Genomic DNA, 18,648 nt, shown 5'->3' with positions numbered 1-18,648 from the left:
TGTGTGTGTGTGTGTGTGTCAATTCAGATGAGTGGTCTAATGATGATTCCGCTTTAAAGCTATTCTTTGTTGCTCTGATTGGCTTCACAAGGAAGTAGAAATCATTTTCAGGGCTTTGGACACTTCCTGATTCATTAGTGAGAGATTTGTTTGCTCCCTTTTTTGGAGCTGTTGCACTTTGGTCTCGGTTAAGAAAGTTTAGACAGTGTTGAGAAAGATGTTCCTTATTGCAAATCGTTGGCCACAAAACTTGTTAAGCCTGCCTGGTTCAACAGGTGAACCAATGTTAGAACATAACTCTGTTAATAAAGCTAATGTAGGAGACAGGAGAATCGCACATAGGCTTTATTTTACATTCTTAACACATTTATAAAACGACTGAGTTAAATAAAATGATTTTGGTGTCAGCTGTCTGATAGTGAGTTGGAGTTTGTAGATTTGTTGCTGTTCTTGGGATCATTGTCCTGTTACATTACACAGCAACACACAGCCAAGCTTAACCTGTCAGACAGGTTTGGCATTTCACTCTACGACATTTGACAATTTCCCCAGTACCCTTAATAATGGGTTTTGACACCTCTAGTATATATCAATAAAAACATGGCTAGATGCTCATTAGAATAGGTTCCTATTTTTTCCAAGGGTAGCTACACTGACAAAGACAACTCTCATTCCACAGGTCGGATTCGAACCAAGCTGTACAGTATATGGTCGCCTGCTCATCCCAGTGAGCTAAACTGGCTCTTGTTCATGGTTGACTTTACACAGTTGGTATGGGGTGTTTGTGCTGACATGGTTGTGTCTGTCTGAAGGACACTGTCCTAGAGCTCTTGTGATTTGTTCACATACAACTTTGCAAACTTAAATCCTGCAGCCATGTTCTTTTGTGGGAGAATAAGCTTCTTCTTTTTTTTTCATTTTTTTTTTCAAATTGATGTTCTAATAAGAAAACCTTTCTCCGGTTATTGTAGCCATTGGAATGTTTAATCACAAGATATCCAGGATTCGCACAACATTTGAATATTTAAAAAACCCAAAAACACCCCCGTTGTAAATCCGTCTCTGCCGGCTACAATTAACCAAGCCATAATTTCTTTTTACAGACAAACCGAAGAATTTAGGCAACATCTATGTTTTTCTTTGTGTCAGAGTCTCCTTGTGCCACTTCTATGTTAAGTCAACTGGTTGCATTGCTGTGGGTTTAAAGGACTGGGTCTGTTCTGTCATCTGCCTCATTCATCTTAAGACAGGGTCATGCGATAACTTTTGTATTCATGGTCCTTTGTAATTTTTTCAAATTCAAGCTGTAAAATACCAGCCTGTATGAGGTTCAAAGTTTAAAGGTTTAAGGCTTTGCATCAGTTTTTTACGAGGTGTGTCATCTAAAGGTGCAGACTGTCATTTACTCTAAACACACAACAGCGTCCTAGCAGATGAAATCTGACACTCACGGAAAAACAAACCAGTGAAAAGCTGTCTGTGTTGTCAGCATTTTGTATCTCTGACGTTTCTCTAAGTATTTCTCGAGTGGAGATTTGGAGGACGTTAGTGTAGTCTTTTCAATGAATTGTTTGTTTGACACACCTGATATTTCAATGACTGAACAATACTGAGATGAAAAACCTTCTGATGTTATGTGTTGCAGTAATTGGCATTTTATTAGCCCTTCCTGTTTTGAAGGATTACACTATAATGTACATTTAGCTTTTTGTTATGGCCACTTATTGCCAGCTTTGAATCACATGATTGGCCCTGAAGTTAATACATCCTGTTGTAATATTTGCATCCTTCTCGGAAAGCCTGAGGGACTATGTGCAATGTTGACACACTGTCCTTTCAGCTCTATTCAAATTACTCAGTGAGACGACTTTTAAATGTTGTAACTTTTAAGCTACCTTATGCTTTTAGTTTTCATAAAGTGAGGAGTGCAGCTTTTTCTTATGATCAAATATGAAGTACACGTGGATTACAAAGCCATAAATCGTTTAGTCATTGTATTTAATACCATATGAGGGTGGCTTGTCCTATCGGGTTATTCCTGCTCGACAGGATAATGCAGATCTGACTTTGGTGGATGGATTTTTTTTTTTCAGCTGAAAGTATCTCAAAGAAGTTTCCTGAGTTTCATGTTTTGCAATTAAACTAGTACACTTTGCTTTGTAGAGGCAGGACAGTCTCATTGTTTCAATTCAAATTCTATTTAAAAAAAAAACTGTCGACAAATGATTATCCTGAGAGCTGCTGCTGTCAGTGCTGTGCCTCACTCAGTAATTTTTTTTTACTCCCTATGGTATGATTAAACATATATTTTCTAACATAAAATATGCATTTTATTTTATATTCAGACCCGCTTGATTTGTAAGTCCACTGTATTCATTGTTGGTTCCTGCTAACTGTCCCTCTTTCTGTTCCAGGAAACAACAACGACATATTTTTTCCTAGTAATTCAATTCCTGTCATAGTGATTATACAGCAACACCTCTATGAACAATCAGCCCATAAAATATGAATGCAAGTCCCTGAAAGTTTTCCTTATTCACTTAAAAGTAATTCATTAACTTTAAACAGAGGGTGCCTGTTTTTTAAAGTTAAGCAAATCTAACTATAAGAAATATTTCAGGAACTGGCTAAATAAAACTCCAGTATAACCAGGTTGAAAGATGGCAATGGTCAAAATGTCTTTATCCAAAAAGGCCTGTTTTAATAACTGCACCTTGTCCATTGTTGCACAGTTATACATTAAATCAGCAGTTCAAAAATGTGTAAGAAACTGCTAATGTGTCCTTGATCATCTGTTCACAAATAAGGAAGTTGTTGATTAATGGCGAATGTTTGCCTTTCCCAGGACAACCAGCGCAGTTTGACCATAATTTCAAAGGACCTGTAAAGAATAGGTAAGCCTGACTCAAAGCTCACTGGATAGGTGGTGAAATTCTTACATTTTAACCCTCCTGTCCTCTGTCCAGCTATGTGGTTCCTGGTGTAGTGTGTGTGTGTGTGTGTTTTCTTTTGGCCCAGGAAGACACATTTATCACATTTAATGAAGACACATTTAACAAAATCAAAAACCCATGCAAAGCTTACCCTGTTCACTTTACTTAATACTATCTCACTTTCTTTTTCTTTTCTTTTCTTTTCCTTTTTTTTTCTTTTTTTTTTTTTACACAGAGGGTGTACAGATATAATCTGCTGTATTCTCTTCCTGCTGGTCATCATTGGCTACATAGTAGTTGGAGTTTTAGGTAAGAGAAACCCAACCCTGCCAGCACAGGCATTATGTGCCCAACTGTGTTTTCATATGTCCTCATGTTTTTCACTTCATACTCATTGCTGCTATATACTATAAAATACTATAAATACTATAAAATAATAATGACAATAATAGTGAAAGAAAGTCCTAGGACAGTTATTTGCCATTGAGGAGACAAGATGCAGTGGGGATAAAAGAGACCTGGAGTCTTTTAGTCTTCCTCACAGGTACTCTAAAACGGCGGCCGGAAGGCAACAACTCAAACTCACTGTGAAGTGGATGGTTCAAACAACTCATAATAGAATGAGCCTTTCTAAGCACATTTCTATTGTAAATGGCCAAAAGTCCATCTTGCCAGCGCCCTGAAATTTTGCTAGCAGTTTTTACCAGAAGTCCCAACCGATTCTTATTCTTCACCGTCAGGTTACCAAACCAGGCAGCGATACAAAAAGACATCACAGATTCGAACACAACTTCTATAAAACAATAACAACATCTCAGATGAGACATTAAATGATCTCATTTTCCTTAAAAAGAACAGTCTTTGTTGAACTTTTTTTTTTAGTAGTGGCATCAGCATGAGATTCAAAACACAGTTTATGGTCAAGTACCACACCTAGATATTTATAACTCTCAACTATCCCAATATCGGCAGATTTAATGATAGTGGGTGATGAGCTATAAGAGGACTTCCTAAAATCAATAATCATGTCTTTAGTTTTTGACACATTAAGTGAAAGGAAGGACTCATCACACCAATTCACAAAATCATCTACAACCTGTCCATGGCCTGACTCGTCCCCCACTAGAAGACTGACGATCACTGTGTCGTCAGCAAACTTCAGGATATGTCTGTTCGTGAAATTGCTGCGACACTCATTCGTGTACAGAATGAACAGTAGGGGAGAGAGGCAGCAACCCTGGGGTGATCCAGTAGAGGAGGAGAGCACATCAGAAAATACATGATTCACCCTCACGCATTGTGACCTATTAGTCAGAAAGTCTGTCACCCAGCCGACCAGACTAGTGTCAAGCTTGAAATAATTGTAAAGCCTGTCAGCAAGTAAGAAGGGTTGAATTGTATTGAATGCTGATGAAAAGTCAGCAAATAATAATCTTGCATGGGTGTGGGGGCCTCAAGATGCTTATACAAGAGATGCAGGAGTGTGACAGCAGCATCCTCCACACCTCTCCCTGCTCTATAGACGAACTGGAAGGGGTCAAGATGGTGTTCAACATGCATTAAAATCTCCATCTTAATTATCTTCTCAAATAACTTCATCACTAAATAAGTCAGAGCCACAGGCCTAAAATCATTCAGTACCTTAGGAGAACTGCCCTTAGCAACAGGAACAATGATGGCATGTTTCCAAATCTTACGTACTGTCTGTAGCTCTGAAGAAAGTGAGAAGATATGGTGAAAAATCCCACTCAGCTGATCAGCACAAGTTCTCAGTACCTGTCCACAGATGTTGTCAGGTCCAGGACTCTTGCTTTTAGTGTTTCTAAAAAGATTAGCTACCCCCTCTCATCAATACAAATTGATGGGGGAGTGATAGTCTTTTCCCTCAGTGTGCTGGTCTGCCTAGAACAGTCAAAGTTCTCAAAACGAAGGTAAAAACTGTCAAGACTGTCTGCCAGATGTTTGTCAGAGGTAAACCCCTCTAAGGTCTAATTAGTCATGTGTCCGTGTTTTTCGTATGAAGCTACTATGTAGTTGATATAAAGAACTAGGTAGGGTGGAAGAGCAAGCCTGCCTCTATACAGCAGGCTATAACAATATGTAACCCATCAAGTCACTATTTAACTTTCTGACTTCACAGAAACTACTGGTTTTTAGAATCATTCATCGTTCATGAATTTTGTTGCATTTAGACCAATTTGTGTTAACTGTTTTTCCCTCTTGTCAAACCAGAAGATTCATTTAATGGCAGAGATTTACAGCTCTTGATTTATAAATGCCAAGTAGATTACATGATGTAAAGGATTACACTTGTTGTTTCTTTCAGTTGTTTAGTTTCTATTGTTACTATGAACAGCTATGTTTTTCATATAGTTCCAGTCAGCAGCTTTTTATTGCTCTGTCATCAAACTCATTCCAACACTCAGGGCCATCTGTTATCTAGAGCAAACACAGCGGCCTGATGGGTCATGAAGTGACCTTATTTGTGTGTTCAATGGCTAGTATTTCCCAAATCTATTTCCTCCATTGAGATTATTAAAAGCACTGCACACAAGGGTGGATTTATAGTGGGAGAAATCTGCAAGCAACACATTGAACAAGATGGATTGGGTCAAACATTTACACGATTGGCTTTTAGTTTCTTTCTGAGTATTAATTTGTGCTTTTTTTTTCTCCCCTCTGTCAGCTTGGATCTATGGCGATCCAAGAGATATTCTTTACGCAAGAAACTCAACTGGCTGGTTCTGTGGAGTTGGGCCAAATAAGTAATTTAACCATTGTTTAGAGTCATTTTATTTAAATATAGAAAATATATACACGCTTAATAATATAATATGAAATAAAAACTTTATTCATGTCTTTCAGAGACCGACCCAACTTGCTTTACTTTGACATTCTCAAATGTGCAACGTCTGTCAATGTGATGGCAAGTGTTCTCAATGGTTTCCAGTGTCCAACCACGCAGGTACACACAGCTGCTGCAGTTGCCCTTCCTGTTCAAACTCTTTACTTTCCTCTCCGTGCTGCATAAATATTCCTATTTTTTTCATTACCCATAGGTGTGTGTGAAAGAATGTCCCTCTGACTTCTGGGCCGTGAAGATACAGTCGTACCTTCCAGGTGAAAAACCTGCAAACGTTTTCAATCCAAATTACTGCGTGCCATCTCTTAACCTCAACAGTTCTAACTTGGTAAGCTACAAATGGTGTTTAAAAGAAAGTATTCTTGTCACGCTACTGGGCTGGCGGCGTGAACAGCCAACTTTGTGAAGATCATAACTCGAGAACAGGGAAACTTGAGACTTTCAAATCTCAGTAAAGTTTGAATATTAGTGACCTCGATGCTTAAAGTCAAGGTCAGAGGTCATGTTTTTTGTACAATATCCTAGGAAATCAGATCTATTAAAAATCTTGGACGAGTTCAAATCTCGGTGACCTTGACCTCAAAGTCAGTGTCAGAAAATCTTAAAATAACTTGCATTAACTGATAGAAGATGTTGCATAGAGGTTTCAGATTTATGCCATAGCTGCAGTCTAGGAGGCAGGGCTAGCACTGGTGGCTGTCTCTATTTTTATGTATTCTATGTATGCAATATTTATTTTTTGGCCAAAACTTGATTGTTAAACATGTTTTTCAGAGTGTTAGTGAGATTGTACAAAAGGAGCGGTGTCCTTTCATGCTCATACCTACAACCCCTGGTCAGTAACAAATTCATATTACTACTTTCATTTAAATTTCCTTGTATGTTCAATACACAGTACAGTACCTTGTGTATAGAGATCTAAAAAACATTCTAACTCCATATTTATGGTTAATTTTATTTTCCTTTTTTGTTCTGTGTGGTTAGTGCTGGGGAGATGTTTTCCTGATATCACAGCCTTGGGGAACATACCTTTATACTTTGCGAATGTTCCAGGCTTGCCTGCCTCAGTGAATGACACTGTTGCCCTCATCAAAAATGGCACTGGGTAATAGACATTATCAAGATGACTATGAATCTAAATGAACCCACAGACTTTAATAATCTTGTGTCTTTTTCCTCCTTATCAACAGCACAGGGTTGGTGGTTTTGTGAGTCTCTGTTTAGCCGTAGCGTAGCAGCTAGTTCTAGTTGCTCTTGTTGCTGCGTTTAACTCACTTATACACAGCGGCCTTAGATTTCATGTGACGCACTGTCTTGGGATTTGCAGCCCTAAAGCATTAATGAGTAGTTGTCTTACACTCTCTGTCTGCCTATGCTGAATATCTTGGGTTATTTCTGGTTTCTATGACTTCCCAGCTTTATTAGTGTCACATTAGACATGTAGAACATAATTATATAAAAATGGTCACTGTTGGCTGCATGATGATCTTTTTACGCACCTTTTAATTACCCCCGTACCACTTTTAGAAATGGGTTTTAAATGCTGTTGTTCGTTGTTTTGTTTTTTTTGTTTATTTGTTTTTTTCATTTGTAGTATTTGTTTTATCTGATAATGACTTTTTACTATTTAAAAGCAAAAGTGCCACCATCACATCTTGTCCTGTTTTGTCTTCGTTAGGGGCATTATCAACAGCTTTAACGCTAAGGACATCGCCACCCGAATCTTTGCAGATTTTGCATCGTCATGGCCGTGGATCATCCTGTGAGTTTCCCTGCTGAACCAGCATTGCACACTGCCACCTGCTGATGTACAGATAGAAGTCAGATTTTGTAATGAAGTTTTGATGATATCGAATAAGCCTTAACACAAAGTAGTAGTGTCAACTTAATATCTAAAATGCTGTATCAGGTGCTCTGTCTTAATAAGAAAACTAACAGAATACAATCACTTTCAATTATTATTTTTAATATAAAAATAAATGATTACTGTATATTAATATACTTGTCAGTGAGTTCAGATGATCTGTTTGCTATCAAAAAGGTACCAAGTTATTGTTTAAAGCATGTGGTTATCAGCATACACTTACATCCTCTTCACGGGGAACACCTGCACAGTGTAATTCAATTAGAAACATGACATGAATTCTGCTTTTACATAATCTATGCATTTTCTTTTTGTCATGTAGGTTAATGATTTCAGTGTATTGCAAATACACTACTGCCCTCACAATTGCTTCAGGAGCAAATATAAAATATTACCTTATTGACAGTGTCAGCAAAAAAGTAAATGGTACCAGTAGAAGTTGTGGCAGAGGCTTTGTATGAGATTACATTAAGTTGGATATGTGTTCTTAATATAGTTTACATCTTTCTCACGGCTTTCTTTTTACCTTAAAATTGTTGCTTTAATTTCTTATAAATGTCCTAACTGTCCCTCCATCCTGTCCACTTGTCCTGTCTCAGTGGTTTGGTGATAGCCATGCTTGTCAGTCTGTTGTTCCTGTTGCTGTTGAGGTTTACCGCTCCAGTCATGGTGTGGGTCCTCATCATTGGAGTGTTGGCTGCTGGAGCTTATGGTAAATACACACCTGGAATAGTTTTTAAATCAGGCACACAGAGGTGCAGTGATGTCTGGATATAAAGAGGACCTAGTTATTTTATTTGTTGAAATACAAAGTGAAGTTAAAAAAAACAAAACAATTTTTTTCTTTTTTCTTTTTTCAGGAATATGGCACTGCGCCTGGGAATATATAAACTACAAACAAAACTCTGCTACCATCACTACAATTGGATTCACCACAAATTTCCAGAGTTATCTAGAAGTCCAAGAGACTTGGCTGGCATTCTGTGAGTGTCATTAAAATGCTATTTAGTTCTAACCTTTGCTGTGCTGTTCAAATGTCACCAAATATTTCTCTGTCTCGTCTTTGTAATGTTCTCAGAGGTTGAGAGCGAGCAAGTTGTGGGTGCATTAATAAGCTAATTGGGTCAAGTGTTGGATATAAAAGTAAATAAATTAATCTAGAACTGGAAATTATGCATTTACACTAGAAAGAAAGTGCTTTTCTTTATATGGCCATTTTGACAGAGTTTATGCACAGCAGCTATTCTGTGGTATTTTACAAGTAAGAGTACAGAGGAAAAGAGAGGTATAAAATCTAAATAAACAAGGACATTATTGGCACATTATGTGTGTACTGAAATCAGTATATCTAAAAATAAATGCAATAAAACCACTGTTGGCTTGCAGGAATTGCATGTCATGTTTACAGCACCTCTTGAATAATGACATTGTAAAACAGATTCAGTAACACAAATATCCTTTGGTTTGGGGGTTATAGTTTTCTTTGTTTTACACTGACACATTAAGCATTGGTAGCTTAATGTTGATTGTTAAAAGATGAATTCTTTTGTGTGTCTGTGCTAAAGGCCACAGTTTATTCGGCAGTAGTTACACACAGTAAAATATACAAAACAAGTATACACACATACACATACATGAGTAAGGTACATAGGTATATAAAAGTTCAAAGCTAGGCATGTTAAAAGATCAGAACAAATAAAGTACATTACAAGTAAAGTAACAGGGAGAACACATGTGGGCTAATATCTGTGTGTATGATTGTGGTGTGTAGCAGTTGGTTGTGGGCTTGTTCCTTTTTGTGACTCTTGTTATTCTGCTCCTCAGTGATAATTTTATGCATAGTTGAGGGGATCCTTCTGCTGACCCTCATCTTCTTACGCACAAGAATCCTCATTGCCATCGCCCTCATCCAGGAGTCCAGCAAGTAGGTTAAACAAAACGAAAAATCATCCACAGGACTGGCTCGCTTTTAACAAATGTGATGTGAATAATTCAATTCTTAATCTTAAAAGGGACTCTATTAGTTTTACTTATCACAATAAAAGTAACAGTGCGTTTTTATCTTATTGTGAAAATGTCACAAAACCTTGGCATGACCTCATGATGTGTGTTGATATTCTGCAGAGCTATCAGCTACATGATGTCCACTCTGCTGTACCCTGTGGTCACCTTTGTTCTCCTGGTGGTGTGTGTGGCTTACTGGGGAGCTACTGCTTTGTATCCATTATTGTTATGTTTGCATGTGTGTACATGTTATTCTCAGGCTACACTATGGTTTGTAATATATAGATGATATTTGATAAACGCTTTCAGTTCTTTTCTTAAACAAATGGATGCAGATATTTGGCTACTTCAGGAAGTCCCACCTACAAAGTGGTGGCTCTGAACTCCACCATGAACGACTGTAGTAGTATCGATGGCACCAAGAACTGTGACCCTCTGGTGAGCCTACTGGGGATTAATTTCCAAGAATTTTTTTTCCTTGACTTGTCTAGGAGATAATTAACTGTAATTCAATTCAGGGTCACCTGATCCAGCCCCAACTATAATCTTCATAATAAGGCTGAAAGTTTTGATTTTTTTTATCTTAAAAATAGAGAGGTATGTTTTGTGAATTCAAACTGGGACCTTGCTCCATAGCAAAGGGACCTGATAGCTGAAGTTTTACCTCACGGTCTTGGAGCAAAGTGTTGTGATATGATGATTGATAGTCTTGTCATTCAGGATTAAAGAGGATTTAAAACGATTGTTTAATTGGTTAATAATTGGTTTACTGTTTGTTTGTTTGTTTGTTTTTGGTAGCCTTTTGGCAAATACATGCACAACCATTTCATACGCCATCACTGCTACTTTCTTGTTCTCCTCGCAGAACTTCACCTCATCGGATTACCCGAACTGCCCCTCAGCCAGCTGCATCTTCATCAACTACAATAGCACGGACACCTTCCGGAAGAACCTCCAGTACCTGCACATCTACAACGTGGTGGCTTTTCTCTGGTGTGTCAACTTTGTCATTGCTCTTGGACAGTGCACACTGGCTGGAGCTTTCGCCTCCTACTACTGGGCTTTCGAAAAACCGTCTGGCATCCCCATGTTCCCTCTCTTTGGAGGTTTTATACGCTCACTCAGGTAGGTTAATGAGCAACTACCACATCCTGCAACAATGAATGAGTAAAGAGTAAATGACCCAGAGGTGCCATTTTGAGACCCAATTCTTTTTATATGATTACAGTATGTTTCAGAGGATAACGCACACAAAGCCTAATATTTTCATAATTTATAATTGGGGGGGCTGAAGAAATATTAGAAACGTGGATTATTTTTCCATTAAGCTGCCGCGGATGACTGTGAACGTAACTTTGTTTTATGTTCTGTAACTTGTCAAACGTTTTTACCTAGAAGTCAAAGTCTTCAAGTAGAGGGTGATTCTTAGTACAGGCCGACCGCAGCAATTACACTAGCCACATCTCTATTTTTTATTTTAACTCTGGTTTGTAAATTGTCTGCTGTACACAGCTAATCTAATATTTCCTGACATGATGTCCCACATAAGTTTTGTTCTTCTTAAAAAAAAAGAACTACATTATCAATGCTGCTATTTCATCATTCATTCTTCAGCACGTTGCATTCAGTAGACAGTAGACACATGTCAGTATAAAAGATGGACATGCCAACATAATGCCAGCCACTGATTTTTCATGTCCTGTTTTGAAGCCTTGACTTGAGCGCTGTAATCTTAGTGTTTTGAAACCAGATGTCATGAGGCTGATCAGACTGAGAAACTGAGGGACACCCCATTCATTGCTAACCATTGGCCATATCCTAAGTAATACTCCTTCCTGACTCTAAAAATGATCCCAATTTACAAAATGGACTTGATGTTGTATTTACGAAACTAACAACTGGACCTAAAATCTTACCACAGAGCGAAGGAGCTAAAGAAGATTTTCACATATGTCTTTGTAAAAACAGAAGTGTCTGTTTAATTGTCGTTGCCAGTTTTAGGCAGTTCAGTATTAGTTTAGTTTTTACACGTGGAATCTACATATATCTTTTAAACTGGCTAAGAATACAACATGTAATGATTTTTCAAGGTACCATTTGGGCTCGTTGGCATTTGGTGCTTTGATCCTGACCCTGGTTCAGATCATGAGGTTGATCCTGGAGTACATTGACCAGAAAACAAGAGGTAAGAGTGATAATATTCTCAGATGTCACTGCCACAGGATACGAGTAAAAGTATATTTTGAAATAACTAGGTGGTCAAAGATGTTTATATACTAAGACACTAAGAATTTTCCCTGACTTGTCGTCTCCAGGGTCGCAGAACAGTTGTGTGCGTTTTATATTGTGCTGCCTGAAGTGCTGCTTGTGGTGTCTGGAGAAGTTCATCAAGTTCATCAACAGGAACGCTTACATCATGGTGAGAGGACATCATGTGAAAAACAGCCTTTGATATTAACTATAAGCGTTTCTTTTTCTACTCTAAACATGATAAAATTTGTTTTACTATCTTTACATAATTTATCCAGTATTTCACTGGAGTCTGAAAACCACTTTTTTTTTTCTTTTTTTTTGTCAGATTGCCATTTATGGGAAAAACTTCTGTGTCTCAGCCAAAAATGCTTTTCAGCTGCTCATGAGAAATGTGATAAGGTTTGTGTTGTAGTTATTTCCACAGTAAAGGGTCTGTGCTTAGTACTTCATGCTTACAGTTCCTGTAATGCTTGTACAGAACATGAATGTATTTGCACATGTTTGAGAGACTGAGTGATTTAGTGTCGTGTTTCTCCGTCCTGTCCTGCTTGTGCTCTCAGGGTTGTGGTGCTCGATAAAGTCACAGACCTGCTGCTGTTCTTTGGGAAGCTGATGGTGGTTGGAGGTGTAGGTAAGGATGACATTGATTCATCTAGCAAATCTGTCACTGTGGGGTTTTTTGTAAAAATACTCTGTAGCAGGTTTTATGTTATTTTAGAATATTTTCAATTAAATTTGTAGATTGATTTTTAATCTGTTGGGGAGATGTTCCAATTTATATTTATAAAGGAACTAGACGAGTCTGGCCTGGTCCAAACTCGTCTGCCTTTTAAGCTGTTACAATTGTCAACAAGTTGATAAATGGTCTTTGTGCTGTGTGCTGGTGAGTGCAGTGGAAGCATCAGAGAAAACTCAAAACAGCTGCAAGCTACATCCGCAAACATGGTGGAGAGGCAAATTTATGAGATTAAAAAAACAAATCAGCTCTATGCTGTGCATAGAGCTGGTAAAGAGTGCACAAGGCAGAAACACTGCCAGTGTGTTTGGAAGCTGCCAGGGACGAAATGTCACAGACACGCACACGATGTGCACCCAGGGTGAGACGGGAACGCCCTGTGGGTTGATCACTGTGACTGACTCTGAGACACTCTCATTTAAATCACCAGTCATCTCTCATTGGAGTATGATTGAACTTTGAAGTTAAATAAGTGGAAACTGGAAAAGTTCAGTTTCTAGTTGAGTTCCTGCCAAACAGAATCTGTTTCAGTTGTTTTTAGCTGCATGTTAAAACAATTAGTGCTTTAAGGGGAGTGCTAAAACACAGGAAGTTCAAACAATCAATTTAAAGAAAAAGAAAAAGTACAACTAAAATATATACAAAGCTGCAATAGTTTACATTCAATCATTAAAAAAAGTGATAAATGCTAAATTAGAAAGTACAAAAGAAACCCTGAAAATGATGAAAGCATCTCAGCAGCATTTGGTCACTGCTGATTAAACTCTAATATCTCAGTTTGTCTGAAAGAATAGGTTCTGAAGTCTGAATCTCCTTTCCAGGTGTTTTGTCTTTCTTTTTCTTCTCTGGACGAATTAAGCTGCCGGGCTCCAGCTTCCGTTCCGAAAACCTCAACTACTACTGGATGCCAATAATTGTGAGCTAATCTCTTTTTTTAGGATAGTTGTCCTTGTTTCCATTTTTCAGGGATTCGTCATTGATTTATTTTTTTCCTTTGTTCCTGTAGACGGTGGCGTTGGGTAGCTACCTCATAGCACACGGATTTTTCAGCGTGTATAACATGTGTGTGGACACACTCTTCCTCTGCTTCTGTGAGTAAATACAATTTACTGAATAATGTTTGATCACATTATTTCCACATAAGCGAGCAGCGCATTGCTCACACTCGTCTTCCTGTCTCACCCACAGTGGAAGACCTGGAGCGTAATGATGGATCTGCAGAGAGGCCGTACTTCATGTCTAAAGGCCTCATGAAAATCCTCAATAAATCCAACAAGATTCAAAAAAAGCAGAAAGCTAAGGACTGAAGATATTTGTTGGGGTTTTCTGCATATGTATATGAAACCACACAAAACTGTCACACACATTCAGGATGTCTTTCTTTGTATCTCTTCACTTTTAGATATCATTAGCTAGGTTTAACAAAATTACTCTGCAATTTAGCACTTTTTAATAGCTTGCTTTTTGTTTTAACATTTATATTTAGTATTAATGACTGTACATATAAAAGGACCGAGAGATTCCAAGTAATGCAAATCTATTCATCTGTTCATTTGTTTTTCATTAGCACTTTTCTGTAAGGTGATCTTTCTTTGCTTTAGCAGCATTTAATCCTCCTGCTGGTTGATTGGTTGTTACAGTTTTGAATGTCAGTTGAAAGTTAAGACTCAATGTACAACTTGAATTCTAGAGAAACATTTAAGCTAATTTCTAAAAATGCTCTTATATATTTTGAGATTGGTAAAGTTTTTATACATTTTTATGTTCACAATATTGTTAATTAATTGTAAAAGAATAAAGTTGTAAATATGAACATCTGCCTCCAGCAGCTTCTGTGTGGATTCTCATCGTTTTAGAGCCATTTTTTCCTACCTCTGAGTTCAGTTTCATATTTACTATCAGAATCACCTTTTTTACTTTCACAAGTAAAATATTACGGTATTCGCTATATGGTCCACATGATAGTTGTATTTTATTAGAACTTCATTAGGATTTTCGGGTAAAACCCATCTCACATTGGCCTTGTATAGTGCACTCTGCAGGATTGTACTGCATGAATTGTAGATTGGGGTTTCTAGTCATTTTAGAGCTTTTTCAACATATCTGAGACGAGACCAGTTTAGAGCTGACCGATAAATCTGCCCCTTTCACAATAGGAAGAGATATTGATTTATTCACTGATCTGATTTTGGAGAGTGCCTTGTATATTGTAGTCAGTAGTTTGGGGGTTTTGAGATTATGGATAGCACCACAATTGATAGTGTTTATAATTTGACCTGATTAGGCTTAAAAAATTTTTCACTGTAGAATTAATTTGATGATTGTCTAAAAATCTATTCACATTAATCCCTTATTGTAATTCTAATCTGTCAGATGGAATGAAGTCTATTTCTAAATATATGTTTGGAGCATTTTAATTCCTTTACAACTGCAATCTAGGAAGTTTATCATGTTATTGTCTTGTCAGGCTTCAGGGTTGTTCCAGATGGGTGTATGCATGGGATTAATGAAGACTGAAGATTTTTAAAAACTCCCACCATGCTGTCATAGATGAGCCAATATTAATGCTTTTAAAGCATACGTGTCATTTGATGTTTCAGCTACTGAATGGTAGCACTGAAATCTCTATTTTTACATAGTTTTACCTAGAATTATTTTATTCTTCAATTATTTTCATTAAATATATTTTATGAATATTTAATTTTCCAGTCTGAATAAAAGTCCCTGAAAGTTTTGTTTATTCTTTCAGGCTCCAGTACTGTGTTTTTAGCACATATGGGTTTTCTTTTTTTAACTGGTTAGCTAGAAATCAACCTGATTTGTTCCCATGTTCAAAATTTGGCAAGTGCAGTCTTTGTCCTAACAATCGAGTTCTGTTTCTTTCTTTTTTTGGTTTGTTTTAAATCAATAATTTCATTTGATTTTAGTTTTGCCTTGTGTATTAAGCTCAGCATTTCCTGTTCCTGGGAGAAAACATAGGCTTTGTCTAAGGATTTAATTGTTTCTTCTAATTGTTACCCTAACACAAGAGGAAGGTTAAGTGCTTGATGATCAGTTGAACTCTTAGGAGACTAAAATAATGTTGTGCATGTTTCTTATCTCATCCAACTAAAAGCTCCACCCTAAAATGTGTAGATTAGATTGAAATCTCCGATTATTTACTTCAAATTACTCTTAGAAACTACAATAGCTCATCCAGTTAATTAAGCTGCTCTTGAATGTAACATTGTAATGTTTATCCAGTTTGAATTGAGCTTTGCAAATGTGAAAACATCGTATTCTATTAATATTAATCACAAGGCACTGGCATGCATGACATGACTAGGAGCTGCAGGTGTCCCTGCAGGTTTTAGATCTCACCCTGGGTCAACACGCCTGAATCCCATGATTAGTTCATTACCAGGCCTCTGGAGAACTTCAGGACATGTTGAGAAGGTAATTTATCCATTTAAATCAGCTGTGTTGGATCAAGGACACATCTAAAACCTGCAGGGACACCGGCCCTCGTGGACTGGGATTGGGGACCCCTGGCCTATAATATGTGAAACATGTCAAATGAATCCCTTGTGAATGATATTAAGCCACAAACAGCATTCCTGTTACAAAGTAAAAGTCCCAGTTTTTAGCACAACACCCATTTTACCTCTGACTGCATAAATATGACAGAAAAATAATGAAAAATCACAACAGGTCAGCTTTTAATGTAGCAAATGATCACATCTGAGAAGCTTTCAATAAATAACTTGATCATTTTCTGTAAGTTAACTCAGTTGTTTAATTGCCCACTTCAATAAAATAAAAAATAAATAAATAAAAAAAAAGACAACACAGAACGAGACCATGTTTTAATCTTAGTTCATTTTTGGTTTTGCACTACGTCTCCATGTTTCTCCAAAGACTTCCATCACTCGTTTTAGTGTCACATAAGCCTCACAACATCAAGTATTGAGAGAGGATGAGCCCTGGGCAACTATAGAGGACCCGCATTCATTTCTGACCCCGATATGATTGTTGAAGTGCTAAAGACCTGGATGCAAATCAGCGGAGCTCGGCTTGAGTCATTCTGGATTCCCAGGCAGAGCTCACCGCGTGCTATAAAGTTACAAGAAGCCTTTCAGTGTGAAGTGTTTCTAAAGAGGGGAAAAAATATAAGAGGAACAAGTGCTCATCATACTCCTAGTAACTCACACTTGAGTGCAGTTGATTTCTGCATAACTGTGGGAGATTCTGATGTGGGAAAACATGAAGCATAAAGCGCTATGACTCCGATTCGTTTATTTTGGCCCATGTTTGACTAGAATATTCAAGAAGAAAAAACACAAAAAAAAACCAAAACAAAACAAAAAAAACCACAAAAAAAAAACCTCAGGGGTCACTTAACACTTTGCACTTCACATTTTTAAACACATTAAAATGAATTTGTGTCAGTTACTCTGCTGTACAGTCAAAAGAACTACAAGCCTCGTCAAATCATCACATTAGCGGGGCAACAAAATTCTGCTTTCTCAGGAGGGGGATTATTAACTTTTTAAATCAAACGAGCTCCGAAAAGCAAGAAGCATCTCAAGACCCACATCTTGTTCTCTTTTGCTCTCCACGGCTGGTCCTCCAGTCAGAAATACATAAAAACAGCATTTACAATATCCATATGTACAAATACAGAATGTATACACACGCACTCAGCCACATACAGTCAGGAGAAATCAAAGGACGTAATTTAGATCTGTTTTTTTTTTTTTTTTTTTTTAAATCATGTGTGAGGAGACCAAACTGCTGCTTTTCAATCCTGCATATTGATTTATTCTGCCCCCTTTTGTTAACCGTGCACCTCACACTCTTTAAAGTAGCTGATGTGGGCATGAAAAACAACCTAACCGGCCCATTTTCCCCCAAACACGCAGGGAACTACAAGGAACAAGTGGTCCGACAACGGCACGCGCCCCGAGGTGTAGGGCAGCTCCGACTACAGACAGCTTCACAGTGCGAAGGCAGTTTTTGTTAAGACAAATGTTTAGAAGAAGAAGAAAAAAACCAACAAAACACAAAAGCATCCCACAGGGCTGCTTCTGTCTGTCGCCAATTCTACGAGAACGTCTCCTCCCTGTATTCTAACCCCTCTCACACCCTTCCTCTCTGTGCTTCAGGAAAACCCACTTTCCTAAAGACTGCTCCACCCAGCTTTCTTCTTCTGCAACACTGGACACCAAAAGACGAATAAGATCTCGCGACGTAGCTCACCCTGATCATGTAATACTGCCTCTTTATGCTCTCTGTGCATCCATCTACAGCTGTGTGCACACTGGGAGGGCTTACTCGCCTTGGGGGACAGGCGCTGCACTACTTTCCAGTGAACTTCTTGCATAAATAAAGAGCAGGTGGAGGAGAGGGGTGGGGCCGAGTGTCCTGAAGTGATCTGATATAGTGAGGAAGAGAAAAATCAAACTTCTGTATTCATGGTCTCAAACACAAACCTCCCTCTACCCCCTCCGGTTAGAAAATGGAACGCGAGTGTGTGTCTGTGGCTCGGGTTAAGTGTGCGAGTTGTGTTTGCCGTTTTGTTTTTTTGTTTAATGCGCCCCTCCCTCTCAGACATCAATAATCACTTGTGTGTCCGCCACCAGGTCTGCGTCACACGCTTAGCAGCCAGAAGAAGAAGAAGATGGCGACGAACAGGAATAGAGAGTCTTGCCAGTTGTTATTGCCGTTGTTGCCGTTGCCGTTGCCCTGGTGGTCACCGACGTACTGATCTACAGGAAGAGGAGAAGGATTGTGAAGGTTAGTATAGCTGTGAGTGTTTATAGTTTGTTCCTTGGGGAATTTTCCTTGTGCACCTCTGGACTGCATCCAGTTCTGGAGCAATTTTCAGGTTGCTCCTGCTCTGATCGTTTCCTGTGCCAAACTGACTCTGAGCCCACATGTCTTTAGTCGTTTTCTCCTCCGTTCTAGATCTATTTTAACAGCCTGAGGCATCTGAGTTTTAGTTTTGTTGGGGGGG

The 18,648-nt window shown here is 38.2% G+C and overlaps 2 protein-coding genes across 4 annotated transcripts in view; one reads left to right on the top strand and one right to left on the bottom strand.

Annotated features, from left to right (window-relative positions):
* The window catches only part of slc44a4 (solute carrier family 44 member 4), a 15,981-nt gene extending 1,515 nt beyond the window's left edge, over positions 1-14,466 (top strand). The window contains exons 2-23 of one of the 3 annotated variants that reach the window (XM_005748674.2): positions 2,846-2,894; positions 3,169-3,242; positions 5,620-5,698; positions 5,799-5,898; positions 5,993-6,124; positions 6,571-6,631; positions 6,781-6,901; positions 6,987-6,992; positions 7,475-7,558; positions 8,260-8,372; positions 8,521-8,643; positions 9,485-9,584; positions 9,785-9,877; positions 10,000-10,102; positions 10,530-10,789; positions 11,755-11,849; positions 11,980-12,083; positions 12,243-12,316; positions 12,478-12,548; positions 13,475-13,569; positions 13,660-13,744; positions 13,842-14,466. In XM_005748674.2, coding sequence (XP_005748731.1) covers positions 2,846-2,894; positions 3,169-3,242; positions 5,620-5,698; positions 5,799-5,898; positions 5,993-6,124; positions 6,571-6,631; positions 6,781-6,901; positions 6,987-6,992; positions 7,475-7,558; positions 8,260-8,372; positions 8,521-8,643; positions 9,485-9,584; positions 9,785-9,877; positions 10,000-10,102; positions 10,530-10,789; positions 11,755-11,849; positions 11,980-12,083; positions 12,243-12,316; positions 12,478-12,548; positions 13,475-13,569; positions 13,660-13,744; positions 13,842-13,960 — 2,141 coding nt within the window. In that variant the 3' untranslated portion in view covers positions 13,961-14,466. Of the gene's footprint in view, positions 1-2,845; positions 2,895-3,168; positions 3,243-5,619; positions 5,699-5,798; positions 5,899-5,992; positions 6,125-6,570; positions 6,632-6,780; positions 6,902-6,986; positions 7,005-7,474; positions 7,559-8,259; positions 8,373-8,520; positions 8,644-9,484; positions 9,585-9,784; positions 9,878-9,999; positions 10,103-10,529; positions 10,790-11,754; positions 11,850-11,979; positions 12,084-12,242; positions 12,317-12,477; positions 12,549-13,474; positions 13,570-13,659; positions 13,745-13,841 lie in introns of all 3 variants that reach the window. The other 2 variants (XM_005748673.2, XM_005748675.2) reach the window with 2 other exon arrangements.
* Positions 14,467-16,484: 2,018 nt separating this feature from the next.
* Positions 16,485-18,648, bottom strand: part of rnf5 (ring finger protein 5) — an 11,559-nt gene continuing 9,395 nt past the window's right edge. The window contains exon 6 of the mRNA XM_005748672.2: positions 16,485-18,400. Within this exon, the coding sequence (XP_005748729.1) occupies positions 18,282-18,400 (119 nt within the window). The 3' untranslated portion in view covers positions 16,485-18,281. The remainder of the gene's footprint in view (positions 18,401-18,648) is intronic.

Source organism: Pundamilia nyererei, unplaced genomic scaffold, assembly GCF_000239375.1.
Source record: "Pundamilia nyererei isolate P.nyererei 1_Seehausen unplaced genomic scaffold, PunNye1.0 scaffold00226, whole genome shotgun sequence".
Taxonomy (NCBI): Eukaryota; Metazoa; Chordata; class Actinopteri; order Cichliformes; family Cichlidae; genus Pundamilia; species Pundamilia nyererei.
Note: the sequence above shows the minus strand (reverse complement) of the source record. Positions and strands in the feature narration are given on the sequence as shown.